The sequence below is a fragment of the Oncorhynchus tshawytscha genome, linkage group LG18 (genome assembly GCF_018296145.1).
Source record: "Oncorhynchus tshawytscha isolate Ot180627B linkage group LG18, Otsh_v2.0, whole genome shotgun sequence".
In the NCBI taxonomy this organism is placed as follows: domain Eukaryota; kingdom Metazoa; phylum Chordata; class Actinopteri; order Salmoniformes; family Salmonidae; genus Oncorhynchus; species Oncorhynchus tshawytscha.
In genome coordinates, this window is record NC_056446.1 from 36,286,717 (window position 1) to 36,309,046 (window position 22,330).

General features: G+C 45.0%; 1 protein-coding gene across 1 annotated transcript in view; it reads right to left on the reverse strand.

The window, feature by feature from the left end:
• The window catches only part of LOC112238794 (neurexin-3b-like), a 448,602-nt gene extending 426,879 nt beyond the window's left edge, over positions 1-21,723 (reverse strand). The window contains exons 1-5 of the mRNA XM_042300534.1: positions 21,630-21,723; positions 21,225-21,526; positions 15,715-15,876; positions 659-907; positions 183-372 (exon numbers count right to left, since the gene is read on the reverse strand). Coding sequence (XP_042156468.1) covers positions 183-372; positions 659-907; positions 15,715-15,876; positions 21,225-21,526; positions 21,630-21,723 — 997 coding nt within the window. The remainder of the gene's footprint in view (positions 1-182; positions 373-658; positions 908-15,714; positions 15,877-21,224; positions 21,527-21,629) is intronic.
• Between the last annotated feature and the right edge of the window lie 607 nt (positions 21,724-22,330).

Genomic DNA, 22,330 nt, shown 5'->3' on the forward strand with positions numbered 1-22,330 from the left:
ACCTCTGTGTTCTGTTCTGTTTGTCCAAACTTTACCAGGTCAGAGGACACACAGGATAAGCACACTGTGGAGGAAATAGCAAATCAGCAAATTGAATCGAAAAAGGTTTTGCTTCATCATCCTCATGATTAATGTCTTACCACTTCTTCCTCCTCCCACCCCTCCTCTTCCTCCCTCCTCACCTGATCGTCCGTCCCTCTGAATGTCTACGTGGTGCCAGGCTCCGTCGTTGACCTTGCTCTGTGTGGCTTTGACCTTGATGGTTCCCGAGCCCATGTCCAGCAGCAGGTACAGCCCTCCATCTAGCAGCTCCACAGCAAAGAAGTCCACCTTGTTGTTCTTCTTCCCTACCGCGTCACGACGGTCCTGGGCCTGGAAATAAAGAACCCTCTTTAGGTGCTGACAGATAATAAACTGTACAAATCAATGACCAACGTTTCAGCTAAATAGCTTTTATCAGGGGGAATATCTCACCCACAGCAGACTTAAACTTCAGTGCATTCGTCCAAGGCAGGTTAATCAACCACATAACACAACCATTGCAAGTGAAACCTTCAAAATAGCTGCAACATGCAGAACTGGTACTAGTATCATACAAAAATGGGAGTTTGAGTGACAGAAAGACAAGTACAACAGGTAAGCTGTGTTGTTTGTATACCTTGCCATGGGTGAAGAGGATGAGTCCGTTGGGTTCGGAGGTCCTGAAATCGAAGGAGATGGAGCCGACCCTCTTGGTATTCCACTTGGGCAGGCTGAGGTAGGAATCAGGGCTCTCAAAGTTGATTGGGTCCAGGGTGGGTACGTTTTCACACTTAAACACCACTTCACCCTGGAGCTTCATCTTGGGGTCTACGATGCGAGCCAGACGGGAGAGCTCCAGACGGATGTCATTATTCTTATAGACCACCTGAGAGAGAGAGAGAGAGAGTGAGAGAGAGAGAGAGAGAGAGAGAGAGAGAGAGAGAGAGGGAGAGAGAGAGAGGAGAGAGACAGAGAGAGAGAGAGACAGAGAGAGAGGAGAGAGAGAGAGAGAGAGAGAGAGAGAGAGAGAGAGAGAGAGAGAGGGGAGAGAGAGAGAGAGAGACAGAGAGAGAGACAGAGAGGAGAGAGAGAGAGACAGAGAGAGAGACAGAGAGAGAGAGAGAGAGAGAGAGAGAGAGACAGAGACAGAGAGAGAGAGAGAGAGAGAGACAGAGAGAGAGAGAGAGAGAGAGAGACAGAGAGAGAGAGAGAGAGAGAGAGAGAGAGAGAGAGAGAGAGAGAGAGAGAGGGGGGAGGCGGCCAGAAGTTAATAAGGCAAATGAGAACCTAGGAGATGAAAGAGAGGAGAGAACAAAAGCAACACCGCTCCGACACCTTGAAGATTGGAGTGAGAGGAACGGTCATTGTTCCACACGATAATGTTTAAATACGTTTTGAGACTATAGTTTATTTTCTAATTCAGTATCTGGAAAATCATATTGGTTTTTCTATAATATGTCGATCATGTTTGGAAGGCTTGAGAAAAACATATGAATCCAATATCCCTTGTTGTTTCCTATTTGAACTGTAATCTGTCCATCTGCAGGAAGATCACATGCTGACATACTGTATGATTCAACACCTGCCTAAAGCACAGGAGGCTGGTGGAACTTTAATTGGGGAGTAGGGGATAGTGCTAGTGGCTGGAGCGGAATTAATGGAATGGTATCAAATACATCAAACACGTGTTTTCCATGTTTCCATTCCATTTGCTCTTTTCTGGCCATTATTGTGAGCCTTTCTCCCTTGAGCAGCCTCCACTGGACTACACTTGGGTAGTAAGATCTATGGATTACTAGGACCGTCATGGAGAGTACTGGTGCTATGAGAAAAACTGCATTTATAATGGAACCTTATTCTATACTTACTGCATGAATTTGATTCCCTACATACTGAACGACTTTTATTCCCTACATAGTGCACGACTTTTACTCCCTACATAGTGCACGACTTTTACTCCCTACATAGTGTACAACTTTTATTCCCAACGTACTGTCACGACTTCCGCTGAAGTCGGTTCCTCTCCTTGTTCGAGCGACGTTCGGCGGTCGACGTCACCAATCTTCTACCCATCGCCAATCCACCTTTCATTTTCCATTTGTTTTGTCTTGTCTTGTTTTCCCACACACCTGGTTTACATTTCCCTCATTACATGTCGTGTATTTAACCCTTTGTTCACCCCATGTCTGTGTGTGAAATTGTTTGTTGTAAGTGCTTGTGCACATTTTGTACCCATATTTTGTGTATTTGATCATTAAACTGCTCCGGTTATTACACAGTTCTGCTTCCTGCATCTGACTTTCCTGGCACCAGTTACGCACCCCTTACACATACTGCATGACTTCTATTCCCTATATAGTGCACAACTTTTATTCACAACATAGTGCACAACTTTTATTCCCTACAATACAAGTGACAGATGAGAGAGTAACCACAGAGAGACACAGAGATAGAGAGAGAGAGAATAACTACAGAGAGACACATAGAGATAATAACTACAGAGACACAGAGAGAGAGAGAATAACTACATAGAGACACAGAGAGAGAGAGATAATAACTACAGAGAGACACAGAGAGAGAGAGATAATAACTACAGAAACACAGAGAGAGAGAGAGAGAGAGAGACAGAGGGAAGAGGAGAGGATTAGTGTCCATGTACTGTATTACAGGTGACTGTGTGTCACTAAGGAGCCGGTGGTGGTGGTGTAATACTCAACATCTGTACCCACGTCTAAACACCAGTCTACCTACTGTAGGCACCTTGAACTGAACCCAATTCTCTATCTTACTGATATGGTAGCATACTATCACGCCTTTCTGAATGAGACACTACCCTCTGTATTCCTTATACACTACCTGTACACTTCAATAATGCAAGGTGACTGACGCTGGACCAAAGTCTGAAGAGATTGATGATGAGAACCTGAATGGCAGGGGAGTCTTTCCATGTCCTTTTAGCAAGCCTTGAGACCCAAGCATTTGGCTACACCTGCAATAACATATAAACATGTGTATGTGACCAATACATTTGATTTGATTTGACCATCACAGATTGTTCTGGAATTGGTTCTGTAGTTAGAAACAGGTAAAAAATAAAGACAGGTAAAAAAACAAACATTATTTTGTTGAAATGTTATTTTTCTCTCTGAGAAATTAAGCTAATTGATTGCACCAAGATTGGCCATTTTATTTTATAGGATTCAAATAATATTAAAATAAATATTGTGAACTAAATCTGATTTTGACCAAAAATCTTCCTACCAATGAGTAAGACATGACAAATACAACCAAATGGGCAAAATCCACACACAACTTGAATTGTGAGGATGACCACACAATTTACTTTCATAATGTGACAAATATATTGGTTTTCTTCCCAAAGGTGCAAAGGAAATGTTAATTAACACAAGAGACCATCCCAATGGATAAAATGCTGTGGTTTAATAGCAGGAACAGGGGCATCTAGTGGTCAAAACTTGCACTTCAACACTACTTTAAAAAAAAAGTCACTTAAGAACAAATTCTTATTTACAATGACGGCCTACTCCAGCCAACACTGGGACAATTGTGCGCCGCCCTATGGGACTCCCAATCAAGGCCAGATGTGATGCAGCCTGGATTTGAACCAGGGACTGCAGTGACACCTCTCACACTGAGATGCAGTGCTTTAGACAGTTGCGCCACTTTTGAGTCTACAACTTATGGTGACTAGTGCAAGCAACTTCAATGACACATTTCTCTGTACAAAAACACCAGATTCAAAGAGAATACATTACATAGTATGGAGAAGCAATACTCCAAGCCACAGCTTCATACTACTTGTCAAATGTAGAGTACTGATGCTGCATACTGGTTGTGGGGTGGGATTGGTATGGGGTGTGGGGGGGTCTGTGTTCCGTGGGTGGCGTTTGATATTTTGGGGATGATGGGGGGGTATGCATCATGTCTTACTCATTGGTAGGAATATGTTTATTCAAATCGGATGTTGGGTACTATATTAATTGAATATTACCTGAATCCTATAAATGAAAATGGCCAATTTGGGTGCAATTTATTAGCTTAATTTCTCATAGATCAAATTATATTTCAACAAGTTTCAGGACCGCTAATGGTAACTATGGAAATATTTCAGAACATTCTGAGATGATGGGGTGTCAAATCCTCTTTCGTGTACTTTCTGAGGTAGAACGAACCAGGGCTGTTTCTCTTGAGATGAACCAGACCAGACTTATTTAGTATCACCTTGCCTTCTATCTATTCCTCCCTCCCTCCCACCTTGTCTGACAGTGAGAAGAGGCCCTTCAGGGGCCCAGGGGCCTGTACACCACCAGCTTTTTCCCTCGTTATTCAAGGACACACTAATACACCACAATCAATCGTTCTGTATAATAATAACTACAGATTATGAATGGGACGGCCGCTCCATCCTGCTCTGTTGATCATTAACCAAATCATTAACCCAATGGTGATCATTAATACACTGCCTTTCCTACGTTGCGTCCCAAATATCACCCTATGCTCTATATAGTGCGTTCATTTTTCCAAGAGCCCTATGGACTCTGGTCAAAAGTAGTGCACTATGAAATGAATAGAGTGCCATTTGGAATGCAGGCCTTGCATCCCTCATCTTCCACTTCGTTATGGTCAGAGGTTTATTATGCTATCCAACAGCCATCCCTGACGTCTCTTAGCCAAGCTGGGGCCATTTATAATGTAAGCACAGGCTTCTCTTCCTCCACCATATCTCCTCCTCCATCTGTCCTTCTCCTACTCCTCCTCCATTTCTCCTTGTCCTCCTCCATCTCTCCTCCTCCTCCTCCATTCCTCCTCCTCCTCCTCCTCCTCCCTGAGATGGCCTATTGATCCGTGCTGGGAGCACACACAGGCTAATCTAGTTTAGATCAATGCTCTCTTTCCTCTCTAACCCCATCCACAGTGGCTCTCTTTCCCCTCTAACCCCATCCACAGTGGCTCTCTTTCCCCTCTAACCCCATCCACAGTGGCTCTCTTTCCCCTCTAACCCCATCCACAGTGCCTATCTTTCCCCACTAACCCCATCCACAGTGCCTCTCTTTTCCCCTCTAACCCGATCCACAGTGCCTCTCTTTTCCCCTCTAACCCCATCCACAGTGCCTCTCTTTCCCCTCTAACCCCATCCACAGTGTCTCTCTTTCCCCTCTAACCCCATCCACAGTGCCTCACCTTTCCCCTCTAACCCCATCCACAGTGCCTCTCTTTCCCCCTAACCCCATCCACAGTCTCTTTCCCCTCTAACCCCATCCACAGTGGCTCTCTTTCCCCTCTAACCCCATCCACAGTGGCTCTCTTTCCTCTCTAACCCCATCCACAGTGCCTCTCTTTCCCCTCTAACCCCATCCACAGTGGCTCTCTTTCCTCTCTAACCCCATCCACAGTGCCTATCTTTCCCCACTAACCCCATCCACAGTGCCTCTCTTTTCCCCTCTAACCCCATCCACAGTGCCTCTCTTTCCCCTCTAACCCCATCCACAGTGTCTCTCTTTCCCCTCTAACTCCATCCACAGTGCCTCTCTTTCCCCTCTAACCCCATCCACAGTGGCTCTCTTTCCCCTCTAACCCCATCCACAGTGCCTCTTTCCCCTCTAACCCCATCCACAGTGCCTCTCTTTCCCCTCTAACCCCATCCACAGTGCCTCTCTTTCCCCTCTAACCCCATCCACAGTGCCTCTTTTCCTCTCTCCTTGGCTGCCTTAATCTCTCTCTCCCTCTCTTTTGTCCTCTCAACCTGTCTCCGTCCCTCCTTCCTTGCCTCCAAGCTTCTCTCACACCCACCCACCCTCCCTCCCTCACTCCCTCCCGCCCTCCCTCCCGCCCTCCTTGCCACCATCTCTCATTTCCTCCCTCTCTCCTTGCCACCATCCCTCATTTCCTCCCTCTCTCCTTGCCACCCTCCGTCATTTCCTCCGTCCCTCCCTCCCTCTCTGCTTCCCTCTCTCCCTCCTTTCCTCCATGCCTCCTTTCCTCTAGCCCTACCTCCATCCCTCCCTCTACACCTGTCTCCCTCCATTCCTCCATCCCTCCATCTGCACATCTCTCCCTCCACCCCTCCCTCTACGCATCACTCCCTCCATCCCTGCCTCTACACATGTCTCCCTCCATCCCACCTTCTACGCCTGTCTCCCTCCATTCCTCCCTCTACACCTGTCCCTCTCCATCCCTCCCTCTACACCTGTCTCCCTCCATCTCTCCCTCTATGCCTGTCTCCCTCCATCCCTCCCTCTATGCCTGTCTCCCTCCATCTCTCCCTCTATGCCTGTCTCCCTCCATCTCTCCCTCTACGCCTGTCTCCCTCCATCCCTACCTCTATGCCTGTCTCCCTCCATCCCTCCCTCTACACCTGTCTCCCTCCATATCTCCCTCTATGCCTGTCTCCCTCCATCCCTCCCTCTATGCCTGTCTCCCTCCATCTCTCCCTCTATGCCTGTCTCCCTCCATCCCTCCCTCTATGCCTGTCTCCCTCCATCCCTCCCTCTATGCCTGTCTCCCTCCATCCCTCCCTCTATGCCTGTCTCCCTCCATCCATCCCTCTATGCCTGTCTCCCTCCATCCCTCCCTCTACACCTGTCTCCCTCCATCTCTCCCTCTACACCTGTCTCCCTCCATCCCTCCCTCTATGCCTGCCTCCCTCCATCCCTCCCTCTATGCCTGTCTCCCTCCATTCCTCCCTCTATGCCTGTCTCCCTCCATTCCTCCCTCTATGCCTGTCTCCCTCCATCCATCCCTCTATGCCTGTCTCCCTCCATCCATCCCTCTATGCCTGTCTCCCTCCATCCCTCCGTCTATGCCTGTCTCCCTCCATCCCTCCCTCTATGCCTGTCTCCCTCCATCCCTCCCTCTATGCCTGTCTCCCTCCATCCCTACGTCTATGCCTGTCTCCCTCCATCCATCCCTCTACACCTGTCTCCCTCCATCCCTCCCTCTATGCCTGTCTCCCTCCATCTCTCCCTCTATGCCTGTCTCCCTCCATCTCTCCCTCTATGCCTGTCTCCCTCCCTCCATCCCTCCCTCTACACCTGTCTCCCTCCATCTCTCCCTCTATGCCTGTCTCCCTCCATCTCTCCCTCTATGCCTGTCTCCCTCCATCTCTCCCTCTATGCCTGTCTCCCTCCATCCCTCCCTCTACACCTGTCTCCCTCCATCTCTCCCTCTATGCCTGACTCCCTCCATCCCTGCCTGCCAACTGTAATGTAGCTAGAGGACTCAATAGTCTCTCCCCAGAGAGCCTTGAGAGTAATGTTTAAACAGAGGTAGATCGATGCTACAATGAGCCTGTGTGTAAATATTGTTTTTAAATTGGACGAGAGGAGGGATTAAGGATTTGAAATGAAGTGGTTTGATCCAGATAAATGTGATATAATAAACACTATTTAAAATCATTATTCATATTCCTGGGTGGAGATGGTGGAATTGAGTGGTGTTGTGTGTACAAATAGGGATATCATTAAGATGAATATGTGAGCAATAGCTCACCTAGGTGGAGGCTGGAGGGATTTGATGATGTAACAGTAAGTTATACTGCCACTAGAAAGACAAAGGCCACATATCAAAACCATGTACATTGTATGGATGTGTGGGGCTTTCAATGTAGAGAGACAGGGGCCACATTGTTGTGTGTCTGTTTACTGCAGAGCTTGCTGAGTGTATCCTCAGGGGTCAAACGCAATGCAAAGGTCAGGGGTTAGAGGTCAGAGGAGTATCCCTGCGTGCCTCTGAGCAAACGTGTGCTGTGTGTGATTTAAATATATTTTTTAACCTGAAATGAGCAGAGACTGGTTTGGTTAAATATAGAACAGGGCTGATGACGACTTTGAGGATGATGTGGGCAGTACATTCCTCCCAAATGCCAAATGTTGGTCTCTCGCTCACTCCCTCCTTGCTTCCCTCCCTCCCTTCAACCCTTCCCTAATCCCCCTTCCTCCCCTCCATCCACAATCTGGATGACAGTAGCAGCCACAACAGCCTCTCAGAGCAGAGCTACTACACAAGCTGACTCTTTAGAAGCCTGGCCTGCTTGGCTTGGCACTGGTGCCCTGTGGACGCCAGGGGACATGGCTGCCACCGCTACCGCCTCGCTGCCCACTGGCTCATGTCACATGACTGCTGGCCCACACGGTTGCACACGAGGAGTGATGCTGCTATCGTCCCTATGCCTAGTGGGTGTGGAGGGTGCAGAGAATAGAGGAGGACTACAGTAACATTCTCTTTTACTTCCAGTGAGGGAGAGAGGGAGGGAGATAGTCAGGGAGGGAGAGAGAGGGAGGGAGATAGTCATGGAGGGAGAGAGTGGGAGGGAGATAGTCATGGAGGGAGAGAGTGGGGGGGAGATAGTCAGGGAGGGAGAGAGAGGGAGGGAGATAGTCAGGGAGGGAGAGAGAGAAAGAGAGAAAGAAGAGTCCAACCCCTCCTCCTTCTACCCCACTCCATCCCTCCTTCATCCTCTCACTCTGGCCCTCCTCCTTCTTCCTCCCTTTGTCCTCCTCCCTCTATTCCAGCTCTGGCCTTCCTCCCACCTCCTCCCTCCCTCCTCCTCCCTCTGTTCCAGCTCTGGCCTTCCTCCCACCTCCTCCCTCCCTCCTCCTCCCTCTGTTCCAGCTCTGGCCTTCCTCCCACCTCCTCCATCCCTCCTCCTCCCTCTGTTCCAGCTCTGGCCTTCCTCCCACCTCCTCCATCCCTCCTCCTCCCTCTGTTCCATGAGAAAAGCATTGGAAGAGAGAGGCAGTGATGAAGCGTGATCCAACCATCCAGCGGGTCCAAATGAACTGAGTCATCCCTCATCAGCTGTGTACAGAGGAGGAGAGGGAGGGGGACATAAAGATAGACAGATAAAGAGAGAGAGAGAGAGAGAGAGAGAGAGAGAGAGAGAGAGAGAGAGAAAGGGATAGAGGCAGTGTGCTGGCAGGCAGAGTTCATCAGCCCAGACAGAGCCACGGCAGGGTGAACATGGTTGTAAGGGATAGACCCAGCAGACAGTCAGTCAGTCAAGCCAGGCTGGACATGCAACAAAATACAGTCCATCGTGGATCACATGCTGTGGATGCATCCTAAATCGCACCCTATTCCCTATGGGCCTCTGGTCAAAAGTAGTGCACTAAATTAGGTACAATTTGGGATACTGCCTATGACTCTCCACTCCACCAGTCACATGGTGATTGATAATAATGCTGGAGGGGCAACCACTCTGTATACAGATTTACACTACTGATACAGATGCTGAAAACATGGAGGGAGGTTAGCTGTTAGTGTTGGAAGACAATCATAAATGTCCCCAAGGCAATCATATTATTCCTATATTATCCCAATGATGAACTCTCATCTACTGAACACAGTCACCTTGGGGTTACTCTGACTGTAGGTATAACTGTGTCTCTGGGTGTCATTAGAAAGCAGGGGGGGCAGGGGGACCGGGAGACCGGGGGACCGGGAGACCGGAGGGACCGGGAGACAGGGGGACCGGAGGACAGGGGGACCGGGAGACAGGGAGACCGGGAGACAGGGAGACCGGGTCTCTGGGTGTCATTAGAAAGCAGGGGGACCGGGAGACCGGGAGACCGGGGGGAACGGGAGACCGGGAGGACAGGGAGACGGAGACAGGGGACCGGGAGAGGGGGACCGGGTCTCTGGGTGTCATTAGAAAGCAGGGGGACCGGGAGACCGGGAGGAGGGACTGGGAGACAGGGGGACCGGAGGACAGGGGGACCGGAGGACAGGGAGACCGGGAGACAGGGGGACCGGGTCTCTGGGTGTCATTAGAAAGCAGGGGGACCGGGGGACCGGGAGACCGGGGGAACGGGAGACCGGGGGACCGGGAGACAGGGGGACCGGGAGACCGGGGGAACGGGAGACCGGGGGGAATGTGTAAACTACAAGATACAGCAGTTACAGATACACTACATTTAAACAACACAAATACATTTTTACAATCCCTAAAACACTTGCAGACCTCAGTGAATTCATCCCTCATCAGCGCTCTAAACTGCCCTGTTCGCACCAAAGATTCAAGATGTAATGAGGTTTTGTAAATGATTCCAAACATGGGGGGGGGGCATTGACACTCCAGCACTTTGGATTTGAAATTATATCATGACTACGAGGTTAAAATGCAGACTGTCAGCCTTAATTTGAGGGTATTTTCATCCATATGAGGTGAACCGTTTATATGGGGTGAACCGTTTATATGGGGTGAACCGTTTAAATGGGGTGAACCGTTTATATGGGGTGAACCGTTTATATGGGGTGAACCGTTTATATGGGGTGAACCGTTTATATGGGGTGAACCGTTTATATGGGGTGAACCGTTTATATGGGGTGAACCGTTAATATGGGGTGAACCGTTTATATGGGGTGAACTGTTTATATGGGGTGAACCGTTTATATGGGGTGAACTGTTTATATGGGGTGAACTGTTTATATGGGGTGAACCGTTTATATGGGGTGAACCGTTTATATGGGGTGAACTGTTTATATGGGGTGAACCGTTTATATGGGGTGAACCGTTACAGCACTTTCTATACGTAGTTTTTGGGACAAAATTAACTTATATGTGTAATAAAGTAGTCAAAAGTTTAGGATCTAGTCCCATATTCCTAACACCCTCCTGCCGAGTGGCACAGCAGTCTAAGGCACTGCATGTCAGTGCTAGAGGTATCACTACAGACGCTGGTTCAATCCCAGGCTTTATCACAAAAAGCCGTGATTGGGAGTCCCATCGGGTGGCGCACAATTGGCCAAGTGTTGCCTGGTTCAGGGGAGTGTTTAGCCGGGGTAGGCCGTCATTGTAAAATAAGGACTTGTTCTTGACTGACTTGCCTAGTTAAATAAATACAAATTAAATAATCAAGCTTGACTCTACAAACTTGTTGGATGCATTTCCTGTTTGTTTTGGTTGTGTTTCAGATTATTTTGGCCCAATAGAAGTTAACGGTAAATAATGTATTGTGCTGGAGTACAGAGCCAAAAAATATACATATTGTCTATAAGAGGAACAGGATTCCATGTGGGATGCACCCTTAGTCTTCCTTCTGAGGAGAGAGCAAGATTAACCCATTTTATAATTTGAATCATTTGCTTATTTTCCACTAAATGGCCTTGTAATGGTTCAATTGTCATCCTCTCTTTCAACAGTAAATAGCTGTCCTTTAAAATATGAGCGTTTGGGATAATGAGAATTTAATCACAACAGTTGCAGGTTTATCGAAGGTCTGGAGAATGATAGTTTAAAGATTCCTCAAGAAAGATAACCAATTATGAAGATTTCACGCTAATTTCAGCTCTTGTGTAATGGACCGAGACAATTATGATCACAAACACTTCACAATAATGTAGTGTCATGGTGAGGATAGAATGAATAATGGACAATAAAATAAGAAGAGGAAGGAATACAATCTAAAACCTAAAATGCCTGGAAATGTAAAATGGACATTTGATTAATTTGGAGGTGGAAGAAATGCACACCTGTTTATGTGAGGTGCTGGCTAGCGGAGTAGATCACCTGTTTACGAGAGGTGCTGGCTAGCGGAGTAGATCACCTGTTTACGAGAGGTGCTGGCTAGCGGAGTAGATCACCTGTTTACGAGAGGTGCTGGCTAGCGGAGTAGATCACCTGTTTACGAGAGGTGCTAGCTAGTGGAGTAGATCACCTGTTTACGAGAGGTGCTGGCTAGTGGAGTAGATCACCTGTTTACGAGAGGTGCTAGCTAGTGGAGTAGATCACCTGTTTACGAGAGGTGCTACCTAGTGGAGTAGATCACCTGTTTACGAGAGGTGCTACCTAGTGGAGTAGATCACCTGTTTACGAGAGGTGCTGGCTAGTGGAGTAGATCACCTGTTTACGAGAGGTGCTACCGAGTGGAGTAGATCACCTGTTTACGAGAGGTGCTACCGAGTGGAGTAGATCACCTGTTTACGAGAGGTGCTAGCTAGTGGAGTAGATCACCTGTTTACGAGAGGTGCTACCTAGTGGAGTAGATCACCTTTATGTGAGGCTGTTTACGAGAGGTGCTGGCTAGTGGAGTAGATCACCTGACCTGTTTACGAGAGGTGCTACCTAGTGGAGTAGATCACCTGTTTACGAGAGGTGCTGGCTAGTGGAGTGGATCACCTGTTTACGAGAGGTGCTAGCTAGTGGAGTAGATCACCTGTTTATGTGAGGTGCTGGCTAGCGGAGTAGAACACCTGTTTATCTGAGGCTGTTTACGTGAGGTGCTGGCTAGCATTGTAGAACACCTGTTTATGTGAGGCTGTTTACGTGAGGTGCTGGCTAATGGAGTAGAACACCTGTTTATGTGAGGCTGTTTACGTGAGGTGCTGGCTAGTGGAGTAGAACACCTGTTTATGTGAGGCTGTTTACGTGAGGTACTGGCTAGTGGAGTAGAACACCTGTTTATGTGAGGCTGTTTACGTGAGGTACTGGCTAGTGGAATAGAACACCTGTTTATGTGAGGCTGTTTACGTGAGGTGCTGGCTAGCGGAGTAGAACACCTGTTTATGTGAGGTGCTGGCTAGCAGAATAGAACACCTGTTTATGCGAGGTGCTGGCTGGCAGAATAGAACACCTGTTTACGCGAGGTGCTGGCTAGCGGAGTAGAACACCTGTTTACGTGAGGTGCTGGCTAGTGGAGTACAACACCTGTTTACGTGAGGTGCTGGCTAGTGGAGTAGAACACCTGTTTACGAGAGGTGCTGGCTAGTGGAGTAGAACATCTGTTTAGGTGAGGTGCTGGCTAGTGGAGTAGAACACTTGAAAAATTAAAGTAGAGCCGCACACTAGGAGCTCAGATGCAATAAATGAATAACCAGAATTTGGACAGCCAAGCTGTCTTCATCAGGGTATAACGACAAAAACTGCAGGTCACTAGTTTATATAGTTTGAAAGGACACGCAGGTGTCTGTTCTCATGGCCGTCTGTGGCTTGATTTCATTGGTCAATTTACATATATAAATAGAACACATAAAAAGCATGAATGGATTACATACAATCATAGATACAATGTGGCAACATAGGCCTGCCTATATGTCCCATCGGGACTCCCAAACTAAATTTAGTTTGCGCTTTATTTTGCCCACATCCTTTTTACCACAAGTGCAAATTCTAAGATAAATAACTGCCTTAGTGGAGCACGTGATAACACCTTTGATTGGGATCCGTTTCCCTGTTTGAGGATGTTTGAGGATGTTTGCATGTGTTTACATGTATAAGTGCCATTGCATTGAGCGCTGCCATTACCCTTATAGTTTCCATCAGGATCGAGGCGCAATGAGACGTTGTCACGGTCTGACCATCGTTCGTATGTGTTTTCCTTGTTTTAGTGTTGGTCAGGACGTGAGCTGGGTGGGCATTCTATGTTGTGTGTCTGGTTTGTCTATTTCTATGTTTGGCCTGAAATGGTTCTCAATCAGAGGCAGGTGTTAGTCATTGTCTCTGATTGGGAACCATATTTAGGTAGCCTGTTTTGTGGGTGATTGTCCTTAGTGTCCTTGTTCCTGTCTCTGTATTAGTTTACACAAGTATAGGCTGTTTCGTTTTTCGTTACGTTCGTTACGTTCTTTGTTTTGTAGTGTTTATAATTGATTCGTGTTTTACGTTTGTTTATTAAACATGGATCGCAATCTACACGCTGCATTTTGGTCCGACTCTCCTTCACACCTAGAAAACCGTTACAGACGTTGTGCGGGGATATTTCGGGGTTATAAATCAGAGTTTAGCATTTGAGTTTGATCTGAAGCCATTCGTGTGATTATTGTGTTTTTGCTATCCATTGTAAATTATATTTATAGGCCTACGTAGCCACATTGTATCTATGATCGTATGTAATCCATTCATGCTTTATATACGTATGTTCTATTTATATCTGTAAATCGACCAATGAAATCAAGTCCCAGTCAGCCATGATTACTGACAGCTGTGTGTCCTTTCAGACTGTATAAACTAGTGACCCGCAGTGCTTGTCATTATATCCTGATGAAGACCGCTTGACTGTCCAAACGTTGGTTATTCATCTATTGGATCTGAGCTCCTACAGTGAGCTCTCCTTTTCTTTTTCAAACATTTCATTCATTTTCCCAGACACTCTTATACAGAGTGACTAACAGGTAGGGCATCCATCTTAAGGGGAGACGAGGTGAAACAACCACAAGTTCATTGCAGTACATTCAAAAGTACATTTTTGTAGATTCTAAAGTTAATTTTATTACCTTTTAGTACATTGTAAAGTACATTCTAATGTTAATTTTAGTACATTGCAGTACATTCTAAAGTACATTTTTGTAGATTCGAAAGTTAATTTTATTACCTTTTAGTACATTGTAAAGTACTTTCTAATGTTAATTTTAGTACATTGTAGTATATTCTAAAGTACATTTTAGTACATTCCAAATCACATTTTATTACATTCTAAAGTACATTTCAGTGCATTGATGTACATTCTAAAGTACATTTTAGTACATTTTTTATATATATTTAAAATGTCCTAGAACAACAACAATACGTTGTGTCCTATCACACCAAAATGCCCTTTCTTGGTAGTGAGCACTAGGACTGGCGTACAGTAATCCACTGCTTTACTACAGTCAAGTTTAGACTGCAAATGACATATGAAAAGTATTCGGGGGCCATTTTCTAACACACAACTAACTGCTGTGAATGTTGTAAATTAGATTAAGCTGAGAAATATTGAATGGCTGCTGAGCACTTCCCCGGTCTGCCAGCTCAGCAGCTTTCATTGATAATGCAATTTCATTTCTCATTGCTGCTGCTGCTGCTGCTGCTTAGCGGAGGACAACCTTGCTGATTTTACATATGTAATTCAACCGCTCTGACTAGCTTAGTGGATGTGTGTGTCTGTGTGTGGGGGAGGAATGGGGTTTTTGTGTGTGTGTCTGTGTGTGAATGGGGTTTGTGTGTGTGTATGTTTGCATTTGTGTGTGGGGGTGTTTGCATGTGTGTGTTTGCATTTGTGTGTGTGTGTGTGTGTGTTTGCATTTGTGTGTGTGTGTGGGGGCAATGGGGTTTGTGTGTGTGTGTGTTTGCATTTGTATGTGTGTGTGTGGGGATTTTGTGTGTGGGTTTGTGTGTGTGTGTGTCTGTGTGTGGGGGTTTGCATGGGGTTTGTGTGTGTGTGTGTCTGTGTGTGGGTGTTTGCATGGGGTGTTGTGTGCATTTGTGTGTGTGTTTGCATTTTTGTGTGTTTGTGTGTGTGTGTGTTTGCGAATGGGGTTTTTGTGTGTGTGTGTGTGTGGGGGACGAATGGGGTTTGTGTGTGTGTGTGTCTGTGTGTTTGCATTTGTATGGGGTTTGTGTGTGTGTGTTTGCATTTGTGTGTGTGTGTGTTTGCATGTGTGTGTGTTTGCATTTTGTGTGTGTGTGTGTGTGTTTGCATTTGTGTGTGTGTGTGTGCATTTGTGTGTGTGTGTTTGCATGTGTGTGTGTGTATGTGTTTGCATTGTGTGTGTGTGTTTGCATTTGTGTGTGTGTTTGCATTTGTGTGTGTGTTTGCATTTGTGTGTGTGTATGTGTTTGCATTTGTGTGTGTGTGTATGTGTTTGCATTTGTGTGTGTGTGTTTGCATTTGTGTGTGTGTGTTTGCATTTGTGTGTGTGTTTGCATTTGTGTGTGTGGGTATGTGTGTGAACCTTCAATTCCCCCCAACCTAAACCTACCTCTTTCAGACAGCCCATGAAGTTGTTGCTGACAGGAGAACCAGGTAGGTCAGCCGTACTAGGACTCCCACCCACGTAGAAGAAGTCATCAGACCCCAGCATGGTGTAGTCTTCCTGGGTATAGCCTGTTGTGGTGAGGATCCCATCCACAGAGATGGTCACCTGTTATAGGGTAACACATACCAAAGCCAAGGCATTAGTCGCTGAGGTGGAACTGCTTGTTCAGTATGTATAGGATACACACCTCTCTCCTTGGTCTGATATGACCTAATGGACTATATCTATGTATTTTACTCCTGACTGAGATCACCTGGGCTAGTAGCTAGTTCCTAGTATATCATAACTAGTAGCTACAGTGACTTCAGAAGGTATTCATACCACTTGACTTATTCCAGATTTTTTTTGTGTTTACAGCCTGAATTCAAAATGGATAAAATATATTTATTTTCTCACCCATTTACACACAATGACCGATAATGACAAAATAGAAGAAAAAAAATTGAGAAATGTTTTGGAAATTTATTGAAAATTAAAAACATAAGTATTATGTTTACTGAAGCATTCCCACGCCTGAGTCAATACTTTGTAGAATCACCTTACAGCTGTGAGTCTTTCTGGGTATGTCTCTAAGAGCTTTCCACACCTGGATTGTGCAACATTGGCCCATTATTTGTTTCTAAATTCTTCAAGCTCTGTCAAATTGGTTGTTGGTCATTTCTAGACAACCGTTTTCAGATCTTGCCATAGATTTTCATGTAGATTTAAGTCAAAACTATAACTCGGCCACTTAGGAACATTCACTGTCTTCTTGGTAAGCAACTGCAGTGTAGATTTGGCCTTGTGTTTTAGGTTATTGTCCTGCTGAAAGGTGAATTCATCTCCCAGTGTCTGGTGGAAAGCAAACTGAACCTGGTTTTCCTTTAGGATTTTGCCTGTGCTTAGTACACAGTAATGTGTATTGAGTATCTATTGGATTTGCCCCAAACATAACACTTCATATTCAGGACAAAAAGTAAATAGTTTTGCCACTATTTTTGCAGCATTGACTTAGTGCCTTATTCTGTGCAGGTAGTAACTGCAATATTGTTGATCCATCCAGTTTTCTCCTATTACACCCATTACACCCATCGGTCACAATTGGCCTCATGGTGAAATCCTTGAGTGGTTTCCTTCCTCTCCGGCATCTGAGTTAGGAAGGACGCCTGTATCTTGGTAGTGACTGGGTGTATTGATACACCATCCAAATTGTAATTAATAACTTCACCATGCTCAGAGGGATATTCAGTGTCTAATTTTGGTATCTACCAATAGGTGCTATTCTTTGTGAGGCATTGGAAAACCTCCCCAGTCTTTATGGTGGAATTTGTCTTTGAAATTCACTGTTCGACTGAGGGACCTTACAGATAGTTGTTTGTGTAAGTTACAGAGATGAGGTAGTCATTAAAAAAATGATAATAAACAGTATTATTGCACACGGAGTGAGTCCATGAAACTCATTATGTGACTTCCTTAGGCTTGCCATAACAAATGAATACTTATTGACTCTTTATTAATTTATAAAAATGTCTAACAACATGATTCCACTTTGACATCACGGCATGTCGTGTGTAGGCCAATGATAAAATACTCAGGCTGGAACACGACAAAAGTTGGAAAAAGTCTTGGGGTGTGAATACTTTCTGAAGTCATTGTAGTTGATAGTACCTAGTAGGTTTGTACCTTGGAGCAATAGTTTGAGAGTTTGCTTCAGACAGCGTTTGAGGTAGTATTTAATGGGTTTAGTAATAGGTAGGTTCACAGGACAGATGAAGAAAATATGTCAGAGCAGACGACCACATTTTCTTTATCTTTTGATGGGGGTAAGAGAATGGAATCTCATTCGGTTTGGATAGTTCAGGTTGGGAGAGGGTTAGTAAAAATGGACAAATTGCCAAGGACAAATTGCTTGTACTTGTCTTAGGTTTCTGGGTTCAATTTGTAACTATACAAAACATCACACGCATATACACACACACACACACACACACACACACACACACACACACACACACTCTCAGTCACACACACTCTGCCTTATACACACACATGCATTACATAGGGATGATTATCACACAACTTCACAAATGCTGAAACCAAGGTTTTCATTCTTCAGAAGTTAACAGAAACACAAATAAGTTTGACATGTAAGGGGTATAAATGATTTGATGTCATACAAAGCATGACCAAGCCAATCGGGAGACAGGGTACCTCCACCAATCAAGTCAAGGGGATCAGGAGGGGGAGGGTGTAATGTTAGCCACAACACACAGACACCACTGTAACCAGCATGCTACCAACACAACATCCAGGGAAGGGGTGGGGGGACAGGACAGTGATATAAGGTGATAGGTTGAAGGTGAATGAATGTGGAAGTGAAGTGTTAGTGGTTATGGCTGAGGAGGGTGAGGAGGGTGAAAGGGTAAAAGTCATATGATTTCAGAGGTCAGGAGGTGAAAAGGCATTGATGAGGGGTGGTGGGCATGCCATGCGCCAGACTGAGTGTGTTGGAAACAACTGTCAGAGATCCGGTAAAGAAAGGGGTCGCCATTTTGTCTCTTTGTCGCCATTTTGTTTCTGTTTAGCATTTTAGAGCCCAGACCGGAGTTTTGGCGGCTGCTGGCTTGTTGAAGATTCACTCTTGTTGTTTGGATTGTGGCAGAGATTCTGTCAGTTCTTGGGTGGCGACGGTCCTCACAAAAAAATTTTGAGATTTTTATTTTGTGGAAAAAAACATCAATTTTTCATGCATCCCTGACAAAAGATCAAAAGTCAGAGGGAGAATCTGGTGGTTTATTTGAGACTCGAAGAACCTCTGTGAACTTCGTAGCGATGAGGAATAAAAAAAAGAAGTAAAAGACGGACTGAAAAAAGAGGAGGGGGGGGGAGGAGTGGGGAAGAGGAGGGGTGGGGAAAAGGTTGAGAGGCCAGGGAGGATATTGAGAACTGAAGAAAGCTGTTGGTAATACAAACCCATTTCCTTATTGTTTGATAAGATGTGTCTAGGATGAAATTGAAATTATAAACAGAAAAAGAAGAGGGGGGAGGGACACACGGCAAACCCAAAAAAGACAATAAGAATGATATCTACCAGACAATGCAGTATGTTTACCATAGCGTGTCCAATGCCTGATTGCTTTCCGGAAAAGGGGAAGAAAGGAAATCAAAAGAATAGTGAACAAAACGGTTGTTAATAAGGGATGGGAGAAGAAAGAAACCAAAATAAAAAACTGACGTAGGAGAAGCAGGATGATAGTTAGTTAGTATGTTAGTTAGTTGTTTAGATAACTGTTAGTTAGTAAGTAAATACAATGACTTAGTATTTCATGAAAGGTAAGTGTTAGTCTAACAAAGCCTGTCTTCCCAAAGAGAGGGAGATAGACTGGCGGAAAGGTAAAGACAGACAGAGAAGAGGAAGAGGAACAGGAAGAGAGAGCGAGAGCAAGAGAGTGAAGGAGAAAAAAAAGAGCCCTAGCCTCTGGTCTGTGAGTCAGTGTTCCTTCAGTGGTAGCTAGCTTGTGGGCTACATCCTTTAACAACCTCTTAGTGGCAGGAAATGAACACTTTACTTACTTTTCCACCTCTCTTCATCTCCATAGTACCGGCTGAAGAAACCCTTTCACTGCCCACTGGCCACTCACTCCCTCTCCACACCACAAACAAACAGCTACCTGCTATCGCTTTTCTCACTGTGCTTTCACTCTTATAGTACAAGTATATATCCAGTTTACAGCCCTACTTCTTAAAGTTCAGTTGAGTAACAATGTTAGAATAGAATACAGTCCTAGTTACAGCTATAGTACAGCACGTAGCAGTACCAGTGTATAGCCATAGTAATCATTTTCAATCATTAGAGGGGCTATGTCATGAACCCTCAAAATCCCAGAATAGGATGAAATGGCAGCCATATGGGTCTGGGAGAAATCCAAACCAGTCTAATTGGAATGAATGGCAGTAGAGGCATAATCCTGATTTGACCTATGCAGGAAAATAAAAAGTAAGGCACGTGAAATATCAGACATTGTGTAATATAATTATTGTCATATTACAAAAGATATTGTCATATCATTATAAATACAGTTTATTCAGGTTTTATACCAATTGTCTGTATAAATAGCCTCAAAAATATATGTAAAAATACCATAAATGTCTACATTTTTCTTGGAAAGCTGTGAGTGTTATTATATGATACAATATCAGTACTTGTTGCATGTACATCTTGTCTAAGTCCTGTCATCAACTGATTTCAGCCAGTGTATGGCTGTGGATTGACTGTATTTTTTATATTTTTTATTTTACCTATATTTAACTAGGCAAGTTATTTTACCTTTATTTAACTAGGGTATCATAGTATTTACCTATGACAGCCTAGGAACAGTGGGTTAACTGTCTTGTTCAGGGGCAGAACGACAGAGTTTTACCTCGTCAGCTCGGGGATTCGATCTTGCAACCTTTCGGTTACAAGTCCAACGTTGAATGGAATGTTGGCACGTTGACAGTTACTTAGAAAAATGAAGGGAATCATTTCTTTAAAAATGGCCACCTAGCCAGCAAGCATACATTACAGATACATTCTTCCAATTCATTATTTTACACACTGTCTCATTACAGCACTGCCAAACCATGGTTAACCAACTCTCTGACCAAAAATGGCTGACCTTGATCCCAACGTAAGAATGTTCATGTCCATTCTAGTATTCTGATGTGTACTGTGAACTATCTACGTTTACAAGGACCTATCAGATGCCATTTTAGCATCCATTTATACGATTTGAATAAGATGCTCCACTGATTTGAAACAAATGTCCAACAGAAGGCTCCTATTGTCTGTCACCCGAAGTCCCTCCATTGTCCCGAGTTAATGTGTGTCTTAAACCCTGCCTTGTAGATTCTGTAGCTATACAGAGGAGCAACATCTAGTTGTTTAAAGGAAAACAGCTACTTCTGAACTCAACAAGATAGCGACTCTTCGACAAGGCTCCTGATAGAAGTGTCAGCTTAGTCAAGAATAAAACAAAGTAGCATACGTTTAAATGAAGAAAATAGGGTAAGTCTTCAAAAGCAACACAAGATAAGGAGAGTCAGAGAGGAACAGAGAGCCATGGTATCAGCTGCTCCTCCACCATCAATCACTATGCAGTCTGTGCTTCTTTATTCACATAGTCACTGCTAGGTGTTATAAATAGAGGGGAAAACACTACCTAACCATACTGATAATACTTCAACACTACACAAATTCATAATGTCTCTCTCCTAATATTTCTCTATTTGACAACTATCTAAAGTGCTTAGGTCACTTGGAAAAGGTGCTATATAAAAATACACATTAATCTAATATAATACATAAATTGTAAACAAAGGTAAACACTAATTTAACAACATAAACCCACGACACTAATACCAACCGATTAATATATTACTACAACTAATCAATACCAGTCGTGAACCTATGTCTGCTCAGTCTACATGGTTACCTGTCTGAGGTTGCGTGTGACCTTGATGTCGTGCCAGCCATTATCGTTGAACTTCCCGTTGACGGGCTCCACAATGGCCTCGAAGGCCCCGGAGCCCAGGTTGATGACCAGGCTCACCGCCCCGTCCTTTAGGGCCAGGTTGACATAGTCAGCAGACTTCCCTGTGTGGAGCAAGAGACCGTTCCTCTGCCACGTCTTGAAGGAGAGTGTGATCTCATCACTGGATGACTGGATGGGGTTCTGGGACAGGTCGTAGCAGAAGTACTCAGAACCACGGAACGTCGCCACGTTCTCTTCTCTTGCTGGAAGTAGAGAGGAGAATAGATGTAAGTTTAGGTTATATTCAAGGCTCTTACCCAAGACATACAGAAGTGTAGACATTGATGTTGAAACATGCATTAGTACAAATGGTGACCCTGGAAGGAATGGAACCACAACCCACAAAGAGATTCATGGTCTCCATGAAAAGCATATCATTGACACAAAGCAGGAAGTCCATTGTATAATCTGTCATATTTGACAGTTAAAGCATGACACAATTACAATCCCTTCACATACAGAAGTAGGCGTTGAATCATGTTACGGTTACAAAATGAATCATATGTCATCACTTCCCATGAGAAGAGGACTGTGTCATCACCTCCCATGAGAAAAGGACTGTGTCATTACCTCCCATGAGAAGAGGACTGTGTCGTAACCTCCCATGAGAAAAGGACTGTGTCATCACCTCCCATGAGAAAAGGACTGTGTCATCACCTCCCATGAGAAAAGGACTGTGTCATCACCTCCCATGAGAAGAGGACTGTGTCATCACCTCCCATGAGAAGAGGAATGTGTCATCACCTCCCATGAGAAGAGGAATGTGTCATCACCTCCCATGAGAAAGGACTGTGTCATCACCTCCCATGAGAAGAGGACTGTGTCATCACCTCCCATGAGAAGAGGACTGTGTCATCACCTCCCATGAGAAGAGGACTGTGTCGTAACCTCCCATGAGAAGAGGACTGTGTCATCACCTCCCATGAGAAAAGGACTGTGTCATCACCTCCCATGAGAAAAGGACTGTGTCATCACCTCCCATGAGAAGAGGACTGTGTCATCACCTC